This window comes from Ctenocephalides felis, unplaced genomic scaffold (genome assembly GCF_003426905.1).
Source record: "Ctenocephalides felis isolate EL2017-DRISC unplaced genomic scaffold, ASM342690v1 CF-g0.4_SCAFFOLD_01604, whole genome shotgun sequence".
In the NCBI taxonomy this organism is placed as follows: Eukaryota; Metazoa; Arthropoda; class Insecta; order Siphonaptera; family Pulicidae; genus Ctenocephalides; species Ctenocephalides felis.
In genome coordinates this window covers 47,795,438-47,817,942 of record NW_020537758.1, presented here as the reverse complement: position 1 = coordinate 47,817,942, position 22,505 = coordinate 47,795,438, and the positions used below count along the sequence as shown (strand labels likewise).

Sequence of the window (22,505 nt, the reverse complement as noted above, 5' to 3'; positions counted from 1 at the left end):
ATCAGAAATACAAAAATGTAAGCTTTTGGAATAAATATTATTTTGCCGACCTGGAAACAAAAGATGATTGCGATTGCTAAGATTACTTTTTGTTTTATTTAATTATGGCTTGATGTCAGGAGGATGCCATAATAATAAAGTATAGTTTCATTTGCTCTTACTGATAAAATTTTCTAATTTAAATTTTCTAATTTAGAATGTAAGGTTACATCAACTAATATAGCGCACTATAACTATGTTATTAAAATTAAAAAATAGCTTTTTTAGAAATTAAAGGTATAAAAAATTTGGTGGAGGGGCGCTACAAAAGTTTTGATCTTTAAAGGGGGCCTTGGAAGAAATAAGTTTGAGAAACGCTGCTCTATACCATAGAGTTTATGGTAACTATAAAATAAAACAAAGAAATCTACATACATTTATTATAAGTCTTCTAATCCAAAGACCCAATATAATCTTGACTTAGCAAAGAGTATATTGTTATCCTAATAGCAAATATTCTATTGTGAGCTCGCTTTTAAAATGAGCAACTAGGTTTACTGTAATTAATTTTGATAACTTATTCATAAAAAAATTATTGAGGCAAATTCTGTCGTAAAATAGACTAATATTTACGCTATGCTACGCTGCTTTATTTTTCAAACTAAAAACTATCAAAATGCTATGAATTTGCTGTGCAGTCCGACGCTATAGATGCAAACCGTAAACAAGAAAACGCACAAACGTCAAAAAAGAATTTTACCATAAGTGCATATTTGTGATGTGTCATAATAACATATGCGAGAAATTAGATTTCATGTATAAAACGCCTGACTGTGTTTGTTTTTACAACGGAAAATCTCTCAATTTGCCTCAATCTGTAATAGCTAACACAAAGAGTATATTTTACCAATCGCTCGAACACTTTATCACCCACGTCGTTAAATTTCCCAACAGCAAATTTATTTTTATTTTTCTTATAAGTGTCTGTAGCAAGTGAAAAATCCGCGTAGTTTTTCCTTTCGTTCGAACTAGTTCGGCGGCATTGCAAAGACGGCGTTTCGCCTGAAGCGAATATGTAGTGCGTTGGCCTCTGTTTCGTTCCGACAACATTAACAATAACAAAAGCAAAATCAATGCGGTAATTCTACAATATAACATTTCTTATTGCATAATACAAAATATTATGAGCGGCAGATAGTTGTGTCGATGAAGGAAAAATATATGTGCTTATTCTAATGATTTTTGAAAACTAATAAAAATATTTTGGCGCATCTGATAATGCATATTGCACATAAAAGAAAATTTTATATAATCATATATAGAGGCCGATTCTGCAGTAAAATAGACTAATGTTATGTTATTAAAAGACTAGTGCATCTTATATAAAATAATACTAAATATAGTCAAAATGCCATGTATTTGATGTGCAATCACTTTTACATATAACATGCAACTTCACTCGTGTGTTATTATGCCGCATCACAAAGATGCAGTTATGTTAACATCGTTTCTATGACATTTGTGCGTTTTTCAGGTTAGGTTTTCTATCTAAAACGCCTAACCGCACAGCAACCAAATGGCTTTTTGACAGTATTTAATACCATTTTGGATTTACGGCAGAATTGGCTTCATAAATGTAGGTTAGTTTAAAAACATCAGTTAATTTCCTTCATTAATATATCTAGTTTCAAAAATCTATTAGTAGCGTTGAAGCATATATACGAAAATTTCTGAAAATTTAAATTTTTTCGAAATTTAACTATTTTAAAAAAATGTGAGATTATCAAAAAAAAAAAAAAAATTGCAAAATACATATTTTTTTTTCAGGCAGTCGCCGTTTTGCAAATTTTATGCAATCTAACAAACTAGTTAATATTTTATCTGGTTTTGCTTAGATTATTAACATATGGTCAGCATGAAAATTAAACCTTAGTAACTTTTAGGAGATGTACCGAAAATCTTATAAAAAAAGCATTTTTTTAATTTGTGCGTAGTTCATACAATAACAAAATTATTCTAGATTAACCAAGTATTTTTTTTTTCAGATTATTTGGAGCCTATTTTTGATACTACCCACTTACTGACCTTCTAGATTTAAAACTTTATGACTTTTTAATTAATATTTTTTGTCTACATTTTTTTTGATTTTTTTTCAAAAATCGCAAAAACATTTTGCCTATATCTGAATATACATTCAGAAATTCTTTTTAAATTTTACAATGTTTTTAAGTTAAGTTATTTCAATATTTATAAAAATATAAAATTTACAAATAGAAACTTTCAAAACTATGCGAACTTTATTCCAGTTGTAAAGTTAATTTTGGAAAGAAAATATTCTATGTTTGCTCTATTTATGAATAAACAAAAAATTGCACATTTTTATAATAAATACTATTAATATATTTCTGAATAACACAGCAATCAAAAGAGCAGATATGTATAAAATAAAAAATCAGTAGTTTTTTATTGATTTAATTATATAATTTAATTGTAAAACCAGTCCCTGATGCTATTATGCTCAAAAGGCATAGTAATTGCTTTTGTAGACTAGACCACATCACGTAAAACTATGTCGGTCCTTATAACTGGACAGATTTTTTTTTAAAAAAATGTTTCATTATAAGCGACATGTCAATGTAAGCGAAGTCAATATATCCGACTGTTTTTTTAAGGTATTTTATATGAAAACCAAACTTCATAGTACGATTAGGTCAATATAAGCGGTCGGTCAATATATCCGGCGTCATACTAAAGGGATTCTACAGTATATATATATATATATATATATATGCAATGTAATTTGTATAGTATATAATATAAACTCGTACAATATAATAATGGTTTTATATTGATCATATATCTGTCTTTGGTTTCTGTAAAATAAATTAATTTTAAATAATTTAATTAAAACCCTTAATAATTTACATATGATACTATTATTTATTATTTACATAACTAGGATACATTATTTGAACTAAATAGTAACAATATATCAAACAAAACCAGGTAATATTTGATCTGGTTTTGCTTTGATTATTAACATTTGGTCACCAGGAAAATCAAACCTTAGTAACTTATAGGAGATGTACCAAAAATTTTATAATATAAATTCAAATATATGTAAATGCTGAAACTTTACTTATTTTTAAATAACACAATTCATATTACGACTTAATAGTCAACTAATGTTGATGTACCAGCAGAATTATTTTTGGGTTGCTTCGTTGCTTTATAAGAACGACTGATAGTATCAGAACTTAAATAAAAGAACCACAAATTTTAAAAATACATGAACATTTTATGATCACAAAACTACTATCATTGCATTATGCCTCTCTGAATTATTTAATAGTCGTTCAATAATCGATAATAGATCATAATCGACCATTATCACATAATACGTGTATCGTGATATCGACTTACACTTGTCGCGATTGAACATACATATTACTATTATAATCTATTGTGTCGTTAGTCATTAGTCTTTTTCATAATCGAGAAAATAATGATTTTGTTAGTTAAAGTTAGATGGTCGTCGTGAATGGTCATGTGTTCAGGTGCTCATTATCAGATGGCATAGAGTGAGAAAGTTCAACACGATTTGACATTTGCGGAATTTATCGCATGCTTTATTATCCCCAATAGCTCAGCAACTGGTGTCACGGTCGTTCTGAAGCTCACTGATGTCCCAAATTGTTATAATATTAAATTAATACATACATAATACAGAATAGGTACATAGCTAGAGATGTGTAACTCACTACGGAGTTATCACTCCGATACAACTCCGCCCTCGGAGTAAATCCGAGTGGAGTTAACTAGTCTAACAGGATTTGTCATATCCGACTTCCCTAAACTGATACTAAATCTGTTAACATGTGCAGATATTTGCTTGAGATTTTTTACTAATACAAAGATTTGGGTAAAAAAATGTCGTTTTTTTTCTAGTCTCACAGGCAGTTTTAAGACTTTCCAGGTATATAATGTCTCAAAATAATGCTATTTTGTATTCTATATTCTGTATACAATAATGTTTGTCCGTAAATGAGCTTTTTCAATGGTATACAACCAGCTAAAAAATATTTAGAATTATAACTTTTACACAATAACGATTTTATAATTGTGTAAAAGTAATAGTATTCTAATCAAACTACTTGATATATAATTAATTCTCGAAAGAGAAATAATAATATAATGTGAGGTATTATTATTTTGTGAAAAATATTATACACAAAGATTTGTTCTTATTTCATATATAAGGTTCACTTTATTATCTTCAAATAAAAAAAACATATTCAAAGGATTCTATATTTTCTCTTCAAAACCAATTACAAAATTGATTTTGATTCACAAGATTTCTGTCAATTTCAGATTTGTATGCATATTGAAATGCATAAAATAGTAGTTATTATAATAAAATAAACAAAAATGTTTGAACTATTTGTAAACTTAATCCAAAGTCTTAATAAATTCTTAGATATTAGATAGATATGTTAACAACACATTAGTGTCAAGTATTATGTTTCAAAGCTGTCGGAGTTGTGGAGTTATTAAGGGGATATAACTCCTCTCTGAAGCGGAGTCAAATCCTAACCGATCCGGCTTCGGATATGATAAGCCCATCTCTAGTACATACAATCAATATATGATTCTACAACTTTAAGGATAATAAAAAAACAACATTGTTCTTCAATTGTAATGACTTCGAACAGCCTGTTGTCAAGCAGTAGTGCAACAATTGTTTCTTGGAAATATAGATTGTAATATGTTTCCATATGAAAATAAACCTGGTCCAAAGTTGCTGAATCAATGAATATTTGCAGTTACAGAAAAAGCAGTGGTGTTGTGCTAATATTTTTTTTGCCGGAACGGTAAAATTTAAAATCCGGTTCAAAAAATTTGATATATTTCGATAAGAACTCACAAATCTAATATATTGACTTCTTATATAATTAACTTTATTATATACAGCTAGTCTATACATTAAATTGTACAAGTATGAGGGAATCATTGAGTACATAATTTATATTCTTTAATAACATTAATTATATTTATTATGGTATTATTTGTATTCATTAATACTTACAGGTATTTATTATGATATAAAAGTACTCAAGATTTATTACAATACTTTATAAGACTTAACCTAATAATATGATAAATAACCTATTACCTATCATACTATACTATATTATTGTATATCATATATAAATATCTATTATCTTCTATCATACCGTGAGATACCTATACTATATTAACTTATTATATACATACATATCTTTTACTTCTTATAAATACTACTGTCTTATTTATATATTCACCTATATTATATAGGTTTACCTTACGACCTATGTATTATTGTATACTATTGTATACTATATTATTGTATATCATATATAGATATCTATTATCTATCATACCGGGAGATACCTACACCGTCATTAACTTATTATATACCTACATACCTTTTACTTTTTATAAATAATACTGTCTAATTTATATATTCACCTATATTACATAGGTTTACTTTACGGCCTATGTATTTTTTTTTATTAGCTCTACCTATCTATTGTCTATACCGGGATTTGAACCCGGGACTTCCGCGTGACAGTCGCGCGCCTTAACCACTACCCTATCGGGTATCCCCACCAATAATATAATATGGGACGCACTGTTATTACCGCGGGTCATTTTCTAATTAATTAGATAATTAATACGAAGGTGGCGCGACGACACGCGAAAAAAGTCGGTTGATTGTAGCGTTACGGTGGGGTAGTGGTTAAGGTCGCCGCGTTTCACGCGGCGGACCCGGGTTCGATTCTCGGTAGGGTTAATGTAGTGTGTAAGGAAAATTATAGGTAATAGGATATATAGTAGATATAGGTTATGTGTATTCGGTATACAATGTAGGGATTTGAGAGTATGTGATGAAATATAGCGTATGGTATAGATGTAAGGCGTGTAGTATAGAATGCAACGTATAGGCATACGTAAGGCTATAAAAATACACGAGTAGGAACCTATGATGTAGGTGTTAGTGTATAATAAATGCGAAAGAATATAAGATTTAATTTATAAATATTATTTTTTCTTTAAGAATTTTTATCTCGGTATTAAATACCTAAAATATCCAGAATATCCGTTAAAGCATTCATTACACCTTACTGCTGCCTTTGCCGTTATCACTTCATAGAAAATTAATTACTGCACTTTTAAACGATTGTGTGCATTGTGCGACAATAGACATAAAACTATAAATTTTATTAAATGTTTGAGTAACTTGTGCGAGCTGATTTTCTTAAGATGTTCTTAGTCTCGCAACTTACTAAATTCTAAAAATTCTAAATTTAAAAATATAACATAAAAATTATTATACCGTTGTCTAGAAAGGATGGCAATTTATAAATATACAGACTAATATATACAGGATTTGGAATTTTTCTATAATCCGTAATATTGAGAAAGTTTGCATTAGACCTAAAAAGGGATGCTTATTTACCTAAGCTATGGAAATATATATGGAAATATTATATGATTTGCACATGCATCCTGAGCTCACTTAAACTAAACAATGATCATAATATATTTAACGAATTTTTAACAGTATTTACAAATTACATTCAAATCACCCAAAGCAAGTGGTTTAAGTCGTGTAATTTTTTAATTTGCCTCCCCCCTTTGAATTTAAAAATGGATTTTTCTGTGAGGCGTGTGCCCCACGTTGGGAATTACTAGTCTAGGAGTACAATTTTTCAATCTACTACCAGGTTTTGCAGTTCTTATGCTTTTGTATTTATAGAATTGCTTTTTTCGCTACAATCAATTTCCATTATATGAATGTCTTAAATTATTTATTTTATTCGACTAACGCCCGCTATGTCCGAAACAAGTCCAACTTATATCCGAAATAATCGGGCATCAGACACTTTTCGGTCTTAAAGTAACATATGTGAAATTTGAAATACACTACTGTATTGTAATTATTATTTCAGTTCATACACCTCAATTTGTAACTAAATTAAAAACGACTTTGATAAAACCAGTGGTGTTGTGCTAATATTTTTTGTCGGGACGCTAAAATTTAAAAACTGGTTTATAAACCGGGTCAAAAACCGGTTCTCATGTTTTTTCCGGTTCCGTTCGAAAAGAAAAGAAACAAAAATTATTACAAAACCCATTGTGTGCACATATATGTATGTTTATTTCAATAATAAGAACATTTAATAAAAATTAGTTGAATAATAATTTATAAAATTTACTTATTAAATCATTTTCTATATGTAGCGATTTTTTATATTTTTTCTTGTCGGAACGCGTTCCTTCCCAAAAATGATTTGCCGGAACGACGTTCCGGCGCGTTCCGGCTCGACAACACCACTGAGAAAAAGCAATTTAATTTGTTTATTTTATCATGTACTAAACCTTGTCAACCTTTCTTACTTAATTACCATGTGTTTTATGAAAAAATGCCAATCTGTTTAAGTTCAAATTCTAAATCTAACAATTACAACACAAAACTAGTTAAAGATATGTTATAAGTAATTTAATAGAAAAATTTAGTATAGAAGTATTTAGTTTAGAATTATGTATTTTTATTAATCATTAATCTAAAGTAAATGAATAAATAATACAATTTAGAAATCTACTAACAATAGGTACTGTTCAAATACTCAGAGACTATGTTGGAATAAGGTAGGCAATTTTTATAATATCTTACACTAAACTATATTATACAATTCATATATTTCTCTAATCAATCATAAAGACTTTCTGCAAAAGAAGTAATTAAATTGGAAAAATATTTAAAAAGAATATATTTTTTTCTTATAAAAAAATGCTTAATATTTTAGCACACTTCACAAAAATCTATCTATCAATTGTTAGAAAATCTATTTAATATATGGGAAATCATATTTACAATTTTAAAGATGAACATATATTGCATTTGCAATGCCGTTTAAAAAAAAGATCACAAGTATTAGGCATTTAAAAAGCTCGTTGGTTTTTGATAATAATTATTAAAACTGTCCTAAAGGACAACAAATTTAATTTGCAATTTATCAATATCATTTTTTTTATTTTTTCTATAACTTTTTTTATATAATATGCACTTCTTCACTAAATTTTATGTTTCGAATAATACCTAACATTTTTTTTTTTAAATTTTATGGTATTTTTACTAATGGCTTAATAATGGATTTAATCTAATACAAATATACGTAATGTATATCATGTTTCCTAGAATTGGTGGAAAATCATGATAGTTCTTTAGTTAAGAAAACTAACACAAAATATATAAATCCGAAAACTTCTCAATAAAAATTTAGAACTATATTTTAAAACTACTTATATTTAGTCATTTGTTTTTATTTCATATTTTATCTTTTAAGTCCACAAATTCTGAATGCATTAATTAATATATTAAAGAAATTTTTTATATATTTTTTCAACAGCATAAAAATATTTCACATTAATTTAATAGATCATTTTTTAAGATCAATGTATACTTAAACAGCTTTTCGTTGACATATTTTCAAACATTTCTTTTTGGTTACTTTTAATGAGGTAATTTCAATTGTAAATTTATTTATATTGGAACTTTATTTATATTTGTTGATTGAATAATTTTTATAATTATTCTTATAATAAATTAAATAATAATAAAAAATAAGAAAATTATTATAGATTCATAAAAGCGCCGTACTTTCACCAAAACATACGTACACCTGGAATGTTCGAAGAATTAAAAGCCTGATTGGTATGTACAACTAGAAACATTATATTAAATAATAATAAACATTTACCATTTACAACAAAGTTATATTATGGAACAATTAGTTATATTATTATTTTAGAAAATAAAAGATATACATTGTAACATCAATTAAAATAAAAATTTGAAATATAAATAAAACTCAATGCTTATTATTTTAAACTGTAACTTGATTACAACTATTTAAAATAAAATTATTTAAAAACAAAAAATTAATTATTGTATCATTATATTTTTTTAATTATCTTACAATTAAATAAAGGCTAATATATTGTTCAGAAAATTTTTAAATATATAACTATCACATCCAAAACTTTACGACAGACTAGTTATAGTCCTTGCAATATAGATACATCTTGAAGCTTGGCTTCACAATTTAAAATATAAGAAGTTTAGAAATGAATTTCCAATAAATTCAAATTTTTGTATGTAATATATATATATATATATATATATATATATATATAACTTTCGTAATACACATTTCTTTCTGCTATTGATATATTAAATCCTGCATTCAATTTTATAGCTTTTCCAATTATCTACTACTATTTAGCTACGCTCTTAGTAATAAAATTCAGCAATAATTTATAGTTTATTTAATTCTTCAAAAATGTGATATTGTCAAACTTTCCATTTATTATTTTCCTGGAGTAGTTAGTTTTAGTTATGCAATACTGTTTGGTTGGATGTTGGATGCAATATTATTATATAATTCATTATAGATATATACTACATCAGTTGTCCCGTTAAAATAGATTTAAAACCTAACAACGCATACCTGTCTGATAACTTAAGATGATAGAGAGGATAGTACGAGAGCTGGTGCGTTTTTGCCTAAATTTGATCACAAACAAAGTGAAAGTGATATATTCACAGAAAAATTGTATGGCGTCAGATTGAAATATTTTAGCTTACTGATTTCTTATTATTATTATTATTATTAATATTATTACTGATTTATACCAACATAACAAGAAAATTGAATAAGTAAACCAGTTTCCGTAGGACTATAAAGCTGTGGAATGTTTGCTAAGACCAGGACTCCATCGCTATAGCAAGTACATCGTCTAATTTTAATTTTAACAAACGTCAAAAAACTACTCATTTACGCAAACTTTGATGATTTTTTAAAATTAAACTGCTTGTCGTAAAGCCATAATATTTCAGTAAGTTCTATAAGACCATGATATATATCGCCAAAATAAGTTCTATAAAAACCGACTTAAATTTTTTTTCAACAGTTAATTACAAGAAAACGGCTCGGTAGATTTTCACCTAAAACTAATCAGAATCTTTTGAACAGTTTTTGATTTTTTCAAAGTTTTTAGTGTGAGCTTAAATTTGGACGAAAATTTTAACACTTTTTTTTTTCAAAATTACAAAGATACTGCTCGGCCAATGGCTGCACAAAACTGAAGATCAAAATACATTGATTGGCTTTTAAATTTTTAAAATCCGTTCAGGTGTTTTTGAGCACACGTCGATAAAAGTTCTAATTCTGACAAACGCCAAAAAAACGATACAAATTTTTGCAAACTTGGACGAATTTTCAAAATTAAACCACTTGTCGTAGGACCGTACTATTTTAGTATGATATATAATAATAATATGATATATAAGACTATCGTCGAAAAAGAAATTTTAACACTTTAATAAAAGAAAACGGCTAGGCCGATCTTTACTAAAAATGAATTTGGTCGAATCTTAACCAATATCTTTTCAAGAGGTTTTTGAATTTTTAAAATCGAGTTGTAATTGCGGGCTAAAACGTGGACGATTTTTTTTTTCACTTTTTTGCGATTTAAAAAGAAACGATTCGGCCGATCTTGGCGCAAAATTAATAAACGCTAGTTCTCATCGAGATTCATCGAATGGCTTTTGATTTTTTGAAATCGGTCCAGCCGTTTTTGAAAAAACATCGATTTACGGCAAAAAATCTGTTCACATACACACACACAGGCACGCATACTTTTTCCAAATTTGGACTCATTAGATTCAGAATGGGTTGAAACGCCGAGAGAACGTAAAATTAGCATATCGAATTTTTTTATGAAAACATAAACTTCTACCATAGATCTTCTACTTTGGTAAGTTAGAATTACGATTCAGTAAGTTTCAGCAAATTGCATTAAGGCACGATGCCAAACACTACTAGTCTATATTTTTATTTTTTGAAAAATTTGAAGTGCTAAAAATTACACAGTATATTCACTTGGAAGTTAGAAAAATATTTCGAATGTTTTCAATTTTTAAAAATTTTAAAGTTATGGTATTATTTTTTTACTATTAACCTAATAATGTTATTCACTGTGACGGCTCCAGAGTTTAAATGGACAAAATTAATAGATAATAACCACAATAAACAAAAATGGTCACAATTTCAACATAAAGCTTTAGATTGCACTTAAAAGCCCATTATTTTCAGAGATAATTTTTGTGATAATTATTCTTATATTTTTTTCAGGGTGTCCTAGACTTTAGGGTCTAGGACATTCTGTATAAAACTATTTTGAGTAGGTAGCAATCATGCGCCCTTACTACTATTATTTTAGCTCTCGCAGCGTCAGGTAAGTTCTGCCCCATTCGCCCTGCGGTTATTTTTGCGAAACATTCCCATTCGATGACTTTTATCGACTAAAATCAGAGCGTATGACTTTTCTGTATACAACTTCCATATTGCAATATACTATGAAATGCAAGTATATATACGCTAGCAAAGCATAAATACCGATTCTTAAATACCGATTGAAATGCACAAATGGGTCCGCTGACATGCAAAACTGGTATCTGTTAGAGCAGCTATTATTTTATAGACTTTTGCAGATTATTTTACTTTACAAAAGATTTATGGGAAAGTCATAATTTTGATGTTATTACCTTCTATCGTAAGTGTTAGAATTTCAAAATTTTATTGGACCAAATTAAGTTCTTCTTAGAACTTATTTTTTCTAGCCGTTCTGGAGATACGGACGAAAAAGTAAAAAAAAAAACAAATATTTGGTTTACAAAAATGAACATGCACATAGACGTATGCACAATGCAAATTATTAGATATATTAGATTAGATTGTTTAAAAATACACACCAGTTTTATACTTTAAATATGAAATTCAAATTCATAATTCACTTTGAAAATGTATATTTTTCATATTCGTTATTCTGATCGTAAGAAATATATCTTCAGATGGATTAATAATTTGGCATCTCTTCTTAATGTAAACTTTCTCAAGTGCATTGAGCGATAAGATCCTCACTGTATATTTTATGATCGATAAAATATATAGTGATTATAATTATGTATTTGAAAACGTTTAAAAAAACTGTTATTAATCATTGATCAATATTTATTTATTACTGATATTTTTCCTCGGATATTAAATTCTGGTACGAGAAGTTCCAGCAATTTGCCTTAAGGCACGATGCTACACACCACTAGTTAATATTGTATAAATTATATATAGATAAATAATCATATAAAGAGCAATAAACTACCTATCAACTAATTCTATTTGACCGGTACCCGATGTCTTGTAGTTCATTCACTACATTGCTATATATCTTAATTTACCATGTAATTGTCATCATTGTGCAACATTGTAATAAACGACCATATAATATATCTAAGTCTGTTTGAATTTATTAGCACAATTTTTTTCATAAAACAGATAGCAAACCGCCTTTGCATTTCCAGGTCGTTTCTTTATATATTAGATTGTGACCAGATTTAAATCGAGTTACGACTTTCGCTAGCAGTTATAAACTGTCAATTTAATTGACAAAATAGTTAAACAGTCCAACAAAAATATACTCAAAACAATCATCATAATCATTAGTTAATGAATTAAATACAAGTTCAGACGATTTTTTTCTGTAAAAAAACTGAAAAATTACGCTTTTAATGCATATGCATTCATTTCTCTAAACATACATAAATTTCTTTTCATTATTTATACACTGTTTATTACAAGATATACTTCAACCTTATCTAATATGAATGTGTGACTTAATTACAATCAATTTATTGTGCTTTATGCATATGTTGACAAGATCTGGCTAATAATTTAATTTCAGATTACACATATAACCATAAATATGTATATATTCCAAAATTTATTTAACAAAACATGAATAAAAATATGCATCATCTCACATCATTATTTATTTTGTCTTGAAAGAAATTAAATCTAAAACAAAGAGTTTTTATATAGCAAAAAAATGACAACAAAAATTTGAAGTATAATTTTAATCAAAATGTTGTCTCAAATTAATTGTGAAATCACATTTCAATCAAAAATATAAATAATATAAATCTTTCTGTCATAGATCATTTCTTTAGTTAAGGCGCGTCTGTCGGCCTCAATTTTAATAAAATCCTTGAGGCTCAATGACTTTTATCATAAAGAATTATTTTCTTGCTAAACTAGATATTTAGTTCATTCATAAATCTAATAATAATGATCCCACAGTATGTGGGATGATACTAATGTGTATATATATATATATATATATATATATATATATAATTTATTTACTGCTCTATTGCAAAGAATAAACATATAATTCTTCTTAATTATAATATTATTAGAAAGAATTATAATAAGATTTTTTTATTTTACTGATTACTTGCAAATGAATTTATTGAGAGTAAATTTATTGAGAGGAGCAAAGAGTGCAGAAAATAGAAATCGAGTTTTTGAAAGATCAGAGCATCCGATTTAAATGATGAAAAAACATTCAATTCGTAATGACGGAGAGAAGTGGTGATTAGTTTTTGGCAAAGGCAGATTCAGCCATTTCAAAGATACAGAGCTAAATGTGCAAAAAGGCAGTTTTTGAGAGAACTAACCGTCCAATTTAAATGATTCAAAGAACTTTCAGCTTGTTTTAATAAAATAATTGATTTTGAAAAAAAAATGTGTATCATTTTTTTTGCATATCGAGAATAATTCAGATTTTATTTTTAATTCTGACTAAAGTTCTAATATACTTTAAACAAATAATTTTAACTTTGCAATTCAGTTTATATAATTCTTATATATATTAGGCAATGTTACAATATTTTTAATAATCTATTTGAAAACATTCTGTATTCCTCAAACATTTCATTACGGTACGGGAAGTTCCAGCAATTTACCTTAAGGCATGATGCCATACACCCCACTAGTTTTATATTTTCAATTATCATTTCATTATTATTTACATTTAATAATATCAATAATTTTGTTGGTACGGAACTCAGAAGCCGATTACAATATTGCATGCATTGTTACGTTATTGATTATTGTGATAAATATTATAAATTATTGTTTTGCATGTGATTCAATGCTTCCTCATTTGTTTGATGTAACAAATGTAATCGTAATTGTAAAGTAATAATTCTGTTAATTAGATAAGAATCATATACGCATCGAATCATACATATGTATATACGCATATATACTATGCTATATTACAAATTGAGTTATTCATGTTTAATTACATTATTTATAATATAATATTTTACAATTAATACGTATTTCGTTTTTAACATTATATCAAAATTGATCTTGAAATTTTTCATTGATTTTCAATTTTGTATATTCTTAAACTCACAATTTCAAGCAAAATTTCCATTGTCTTTATATAAAGGTTGAAGTATAATTTGTTCCATCAATGACAAATTGGAAATTCCTATAAAGATTATTTCTAAAACGAATTAATGTAACAATAAAAATTTACATAAATAATACACATTAATAATATGTTTGATGAGAATATATTTTTTCAATCAGATGATTTTTTCATATACCCTTGCAAAATAGCCTAGAGATGTTTCTGATAACTATTTCATTGTTAGATGTTTACGTATAAATACGAGTTTTCATAAAATCTCATCACATTGTACTAAAAGAATCATCATGGAATTACAAGTAAGATTAATATTTTATTAATAGTCTACATTTATTTTAAATAATATTTTAAATTTATCTTTATATAGTTAGCTATCTTATTGGTGTCCGTCGCTGTGGTTTTGTGTGGAGATGACCAAAGTTCTAAGGTTACGACTTCAGTTAAAAAATCTATAGTTTTTGACTCTAGAAAGCAAGATAAAAGAGGTCTAATTGATTTTGGATATGGTTTTGCATCTGCTAATAGTAATATGAACACCAATACCAATAATCCATCCGGAACAGGTAGACTAAATTTTAAAAATTATCATAATTTTTATATTTCTCGGTAAGCAATTAGGCGTTTTAAGGATATTATTAAGTAAACTTGTTATTACTTTTATTCATATTACCATTTATTCATATTGTTACTATTCAACATTTACTTTTGAAAAATTCAAAAACATCAATAATTTATTCTAAAGTGGATCTGTCCACGTATAATAAGATTCTGTTATACAAAACTGTTATCAAACCTGCCTGGACCTATGGTCTGCAACTGTGGGGTGCAGCCAAGACAAGTAATTTAGCCATAATTCAAAGATTTCAAAATAAAGTACTTATACAAATTATATCAGCTCCAAGGTATGCCCCTACGTGGCTAATTCATTAATATTCAAAGTCGAAGAGGAAATAAGAAAAGTTGCTCAAAATTATAAACATCAAATATCATATCATTCAAATAAATTAGCTACAGAATTATATGACATAACTCATCCTTTTAGACTCAAAAGAACACAACTTATAGAACTAACCCTATAGATCTAAGTTAGCTGATACTATACTACTGAATTTAACTATTTTTATTATTATTATTATTGGTATTTATTATTATTATTATGATTAGCATTACTATTATCGTTATTATTATTATTGTCATTATTATTATTATTATTATTATTATTATTGCGTTTTTCTCTTTTGTTCTGTTTTCTGTAATCCTATAATGTAATGAAGAAAATACGCCTTAAAATAACTTGCTATAACTTCACTACTATAAGGCCTACTACTGGGCAGCCTTATAACAAAATTAATGTTATTTTATCAGCACAATTACTAAATGTCTATACTAACAGCTTGTAATTTATATCGAATAAAAAAAAGTGGATCTGCCAAAAAACTTGCCAGTAGAAACAAATTTCAAACGTGTTGTTTAAGTTCTATTTCAAATAAACTATATCAGTAAATTTTATTTTTAGATACTTTTACCGGTCGTGTCATATCCGACCACACTATCATCACCAACCAAGTACCAGTAACTGTGCCTCATCCTGTGGTGTACCATCTTCAAGTAACAAAGCCACTTTCTGCAGTCTACCAGGCCCAACCTGTCCAATTTCGGCAAGTTGCAGTACCAGTTCTGCAAGTTCAGCAGGTTCAACAACAATATCCACTTTTGGTCACAAAACGTTATTCGAATCCAGCTGATAATAATCCTATCCAAGGACATTTCTTCGTAAAAGCAGTTCCTGCATCTCAATTGGATTTCGCGCATGGAACTGGATTTATAGGAACTGCTTATGATGGTTATGGAAGAACTGATCAAAATTTAGGGACCATACAAGTACTTAATAATTGATTTTTAGTGATTGGTAATTAAATTATATAAATTTTGATTTTATTAGTTTATTAGCTATGTAAAACATTTGAATGTCTGAAATTACATTGATAAAAATTATATAAGAAATTTTAAGTACGAACCTGTAATTAAATTTAATAGAAAGTAATATAATCAAACATAACTTCTTTTTATTTTATTATGATTGACATTATAATACTATTTTGGTAAAACTAAACCAGATGCAATAAATCCAACAAAAAGTGATAAACGATAATTTACCTTGTTCCTGTTGCTGCTGTTTGTAGGAAAAAAATAAATTAAGAAACGACAAATAAATGGACGGATGAACTTAAGGCAAATTGCTGGAACTTCCCGTACCCGTAAAATTATTTTCTTTTAAAAGATTAACATTTTTGAAAAAAAATTACTCTGAAAAAATTAGATTTTTGAGAAACTAAATTTTTGACAAAAATTTACTTTTTTTGAAAAAAAATTTTTTTAAAGAAAAATTTATTTTGAAATATCTTGGAAACTCAGAACATTTTTTCGAAGCAATAGTACTGCTTTAACTGCATAGAGACGAAAGATCGAAGCGCGTAAGCGCCGCGTCGCCGTCTAACAGGTAAACATTGGTACGGAACCCACAGAAATGTAAACAAAATTTATACTTATTGTTAAAATATCTGATAATTTGATGTGCATATGTCTAATGATCATTTTTTGACTGCCAAATGGCATTTTTTTTACGTTTTTTACTAAATCTCCGAAACCGCTAGTCCTGCCTTTATGAAAATTGATCAGTTCTTCATCTTGTTAATACAATTAAAATATTAAAATAAAAACTGAGTTACCGTTTTTGGCACTTTTTGTCCCATATCTTCGGAATGACTATACCTGCCTTCGCCAAAAACTAATCAGCACGCCTCCCTATCAATACGAATCGAATGCTTTTTGAATTATTCAAATCACTTCATCCGTGTTCCCGAAATCGTCGGCGAAAATTTGTATCCGAACACACACACATACATCCATTTTTTTTAAGGTATGCCAAAATGTTCAGAAGGTTTTGAAACGTAAAGATATATAAAAAATTTCATTTACGATTTTTTTGCGATTACTATAACTTGGCCTATGGGAAGTTAAAAAAAATTATAATCAACGAATTTTATTCAGTTTACTTGATCTATTTCGAATGTTAATATTGCGCCAAAAATTTGTCTATAATATAATTTTTTTTTTTAATTATTAAATCCTATAAAATATTTTTAAAGTTATTCAAAAATATCTTTTTTGTATATTTTTTACATGTACATCAATTGTATTGAAATTTTGGTTTAGATTTATTGCAATATAACGATTTTATCTCTAGAATTGTTTGATTATTTCATTTTCTATTACTAATATATTTATTTGAATTATTAGAAAATAATATAAAAGAGTATTATAAATAAACAGCTTATCAAGTATATAATCGTAGACCTTACCTAACAAGTAATTGCAATATTGTAAAAAAAATCGCCTAGACGGATGTTGACATTCTATTCGCAAACATGTTACTTTCACTTGGTTTTTATATAAAACTTCAAACAAAAAGAACAATTTATTCGTTCTTTTTAAATGTAACATAGAATAATTTATTATTGGCTACTTTATTATTGTGCATAGTTTTACGTATTATCAATTAATGTATACACATCATTAGATAATAAATTTTAATTAATTGAGTAATTATTTAAATTTAAATAATAGTATTTTAAATTTTTAATGAATACTTTATTTTAATTTTTATAAATTATTTTTTTATTAATCACTCTTTATGTAAAATTTTACTATTAAATAGACACGAAGCCCATTATTTCAAGGCTTTTATCAGATGGATGATATTTAACATAATTACATCAGTTTCTTCCAAATATTATAGTAAATGAAACAATTTCTCAATCATTCAATTCAAACTGCATAAACGTTTATTTACAAACAATATAAAACAACAAAACAAAAGCAATTTAACAATACATCAGGTAAATCAACATTAATAATTAATCAGTTCGTATATACATTAATAAAACTGTATATGATCACAGTTTATTTTCAAAAAATCAGTAAAATTTACTAAATTTTTTGATCGAGTGTCTGATTGGAATTGGGCTAAGAAATTATGATTTATGTTCATAACTTCCACCGCCAGAGGAGCCTCCAAAGCTGTGATCACTTCCTGAGAATGATGAAGCGGAGAAACCACCACTGTGAGAATCAGATCCAGATCCTGATGATGAAGAAAAGTCGTGTCCACCTTCACTTCCACCACTGCTACTGCCGCCTAAACTGTATCCTTGAGATATCGCAACTTGTGCGTAGCTGTCGCCATGAGAAGATTCGCCTCCGGAACTAAAGCCGGATGATGACCCATGATCGCTTCCAGAAAATCCACTGGAACTGAATCCAGACGAGGAACCATGATCTCCACCTGAAAATCCGCCAGAACTAAATCCAGATGAGCCGTGGTCTCCTCCAGATAAGCCACAGATCCAAAGTCAGAGGAACCGTGAGATTCAGGTAATTTTACGATCTTTTCTACTGGAACTGGGTATGGTTTTGGTACTGGTACTGGGTAGGGTACATGATGAGGTACTTTGACTGGGTATGGAACCGGAACCTGCAATTACATTAATTGATTTATATCCAAAAATGGACACATTGATATATTATTTATATGTTTTAATCTGATTTACCTTAATTGCGTAGGTTTTTGTTACATGAACAACTTTGGGTGGGAGTTTTTTAGGTCCTGAAAATTTTCCCAAATGAATAAAAGAGTGGTCAAAATTTTTCAATGCTTCACGTCCTAAAAGATCATGGCCAAACCCCTCTTCACCACCATGACCACCTCCTAATGACAAGCTTTCATGTCCACCTCCTCCAAGAGATAATCCTCCATGACCGCCACCTCCAAGTGAAAATCCTCCATGGCTACCACCTCCAAGGGATAAGCTTCCATGGCCACCTCCTCCAAATGATAAACCACCATGACTTCCTCCTCCCAAAGATAATCCTCCATGTCCATGACCCAAAGAAATGCTCTCATGTCCTCCCAATCCACCATGTCCGCCGGAAGATCCTAACGATAATCCGCCATGACCTCCTGATGAGCTAACGGAAATGGATATATCATGACCTCCAGATGATCCTAGTGATAGTCCTCCATGACTTCCAGAAGATCCAAATGAAAAACCACCGTGTCCACCAGAGGATCCTAATGATAAACCACCATGTCCTCCTGAGGATCCTAATGATATACTTTCATGACCTCCCAAAGATAAACCACCGTGTCCACCAGAAGAGCCCAAGGATAATCCGTGTCCCCCAGAGGATCCTAATGAAAGGCCACCATGACCGCCAGATCCTAGTGATAAACTTTCATGGCCACCGGAAGATCCTGAAGATAAACCATGTCCACCAAATGAGCCTAATGACAGGCTTTCATGACCACCAGACGATCCAAGTGATAAACCTCCATGACCACCAGATGATCCAAAAGAGAAACCACCGTGACCTCCAGATGATCCTAAAGACAGTCCATGTCCACCGGATGATCCAAGTGATAGTCCTTCATGACCTCCAGAAGAACCTAGTGATAAACCTCCATGACCTCCAGAAGATCCAAGTGACCAGCTTTCATGGCCACCTGATGAACCAAGAGAAAATCCTCCGTGTCCACCAGAAGAACTGATTGAAATACTTTCGTGGCCACCGCCAGAAGAACCTAGAGATAAACCACCGTGATCACCAGACGAGCCAAAGGAGAAACTTTCATGGCCACCGGATGAACCTCCGTCAGATATTGAATATGAGAGTGAACTTTGGTCTCCTTCTAAGGAACCCGATTGTGATCCTGAATCTTCTTGCACATCGTAAGTCGTGCCTTCTTGTAGTTTTATACTGTGGGCTGTAGCCAGACAAACCACAACTGTGGTGGCGATGATCTGGAAATAGAAAATAATAAAAAATATTTAAATATTTAATAGGAACTGAAAATTAAGAAACGATAATGTCCTATGGAAATTTGTAATATAATTGAAATTTATTATTTATCAGCAATAAATAAGATTTATATACAGAAAATAAAAATATTACCAATATTGTTTAATTTGTATAATTTTTTAATATTATTTTTGGTTTTAGATATAAACTATTTAGAAAAAAAGATAATATTTAAAATCGTTGTTTTTTTAAGAAGTGAAATTTTATGCTTTTCTGTGGTAGAAGCATTAGGCAAAATCAAAATATTTATATTCAATTATTTTAAATAATGTTAATAAATGTTTATTTAAAAATATAAAAATTTATATATCATCTATATATTAAAGATCACAATTATAACGTTGATATCAAAGAACATGGTGATATTAAAGTAAATATTTTTGAAAATTAAGATCCATATTAGTTGTTAACAACTGTTGCAAATTATTATTTTAAAAAAGATTTTACTTGAGTCTATATTTAAATATTAATTATCACAATTATAATCCATTTCACAGACGGCACTATATTAACTTTATAATTTCATATGAATCGGTACGTACCAGAATATTCATTTCGCCACTCGTGTTCGATGTTTGGCGTGTAACTGATGGGTTGTGACTGTTAATTTCGAACTATCTACTTTGAGTTTATATATAGAAAGCCTTTCTTTATCGAGTCAACGGCCATTGCCACGATATAGTTTTTTGTACGATGGTTTTATTTGTTTCGCATGTCCTTTCCTTTCATTCGAGATGGTTATGAGTGCACCTATGCTACAGTTGGCGCATGCCACATTTTTTAATCCAAGAACAAAAGACTAGATTTCAGAATACAAAATTATTTATCACACATTCTTATTTCATTAATTTATACGATATTATTCAATTTACACGGTTATTAAATATATTTGCACTTCGTAGGTAATAGCTTCCAGGAATCGTCAAGCAGATGCTTGCGAAAGACTTTAAATAAATTCACGTTACCTGTTATTATTTACAGTGTCCTCTCTAAAAAATTTTTACACAATTTTAGACAAACATTTTTAAGTTATAACATCTTATAAATTTATTTTATTCTATTTTTTAAAATGATGTTTTTAATTTAAAATCAAATTGGTTGTGTGTTGGCATTCTCCTTCATCATGATTGTATTTATTTTAAATGATGAGTAATATATTTTAGATTTTTGCACGATAATTTCAATAAATCTTTGGTGCAAAATTAGAAGCTAATGAATTATTTAAACAAGATGAATGGAAAATACCTGTTCCATACTCAACATTACTGTACCAAACTAAGGTTTGTCTCGTAATTGAATTTAATTTGAAGGTAAAATATTAATATATAATTGCTAATCCTTTTAAACTAATTCATTTCAAAATCTGTATACTTAAACAAAATTAAACAATCAGATCAATTTAACCATGTCTTAACAGGACAAACGAATATATAAAAATTTATGTGAAGAATATAGAATATTAATTTTTAGTTTTGTTTCAACACCACTTATGCATGTTGTTGCAATATAAAAAATAAAATGTACATTATTAACTTCCCGTAGGGTAAGTTATTGTAATCGTCCAAAAATTGAAATTGAAAATTTTTGCATTTTTCGACGTTTTGAAGGTTTCTGAACATTTTGACATACCTCAGAAAAAATGGATGTGTGTGTATGTGTGTGTGTGTGTTTTGTGTGTCCGGATTTTATCGTTCACTTTTTCAGGCGCACGGATCAACCGATTTGAATAGTTCAAAAAACATTCTATTCCTATTGATAGGGTGATGTGCTGATTAATTTTTGGTAGAGGCATGTCCAGCCGTTACGGAGATATGGAGCAAAGTGTGCAAAAAATAGAAATCGAGTTTTTGAGAGAATGTAGCATCATTTTGAATGATCTAAAAAGTATTCAATTCGTAATTATGGTAAGAAGAAGGCAGGACTAGCCGTTTCGAAGATACAAAGCTAAATGTACCAAAAATGGCAGTTTTTGAGAGAACTAAGGATCCGACTCGAATGATTCAAAACACTTTCTGCATGTGTTGGCAGAACAATTGCTTTTAGAAAAAAAAATTTAATGTTTTTTTCAAAAAAATTGTTTTTGTGTATCGAAAATAAATCAGATTTTAATTTTAATTCTAACTAAAGTTCCAAAGCTTGTATACTTTAAATAGATAATTTTAACTTTGCAATTCAGTTATATTTATCTTATAAATATTAAACAATTTTACAGTGTTTATAAT

The 22,505-nt window shown here is 28.5% G+C and overlaps 2 protein-coding genes across 3 annotated transcripts in view; one reads left to right on the top strand and one right to left on the bottom strand.

Moving 5' to 3' along the window:
* Window positions 1-16,294, top strand: part of LOC113372304 — a 236,110-nt gene extending 219,816 nt beyond the window's left edge. Inside the window, exons 2-4 of one of the 2 annotated variants that reach the window (XM_026612627.1) lie at window positions 8,665-8,737; window positions 14,732-14,927; window positions 15,881-16,294. In XM_026612627.1, the coding sequence (XP_026468412.1) occupies window positions 14,894-14,927; window positions 15,881-16,260 (414 nt within the window). In that variant the 5' untranslated portion in view covers window positions 8,665-8,737; window positions 14,732-14,893 and the 3' untranslated portion in view covers window positions 16,261-16,294. The remainder of the gene's footprint in view (window positions 1-8,664; window positions 8,738-14,731; window positions 14,928-15,880) is intronic. The other variant, XM_026612628.1, reaches the window with a different exon arrangement.
* A 2,104-nt stretch (window positions 16,295-18,398) lies between these two features.
* LOC113373891 (glycine-rich cell wall structural protein-like) lies at window positions 18,399-20,056 on the bottom strand. Its single transcript, XM_026614156.1, has 4 exons — window positions 20,035-20,056; window positions 18,975-19,927; window positions 18,787-18,898; window positions 18,399-18,709 (listed from the first exon to the last, which is right to left on the bottom strand). The coding sequence occupies exons 1-4, from the start codon at window positions 20,054-20,056 to the stop codon at window positions 18,399-18,401; spliced, it is 1,398 nt and encodes a 465-aa protein (XP_026469941.1).
* Window positions 20,057-22,505: the final 2,449 nt, after the last annotated feature.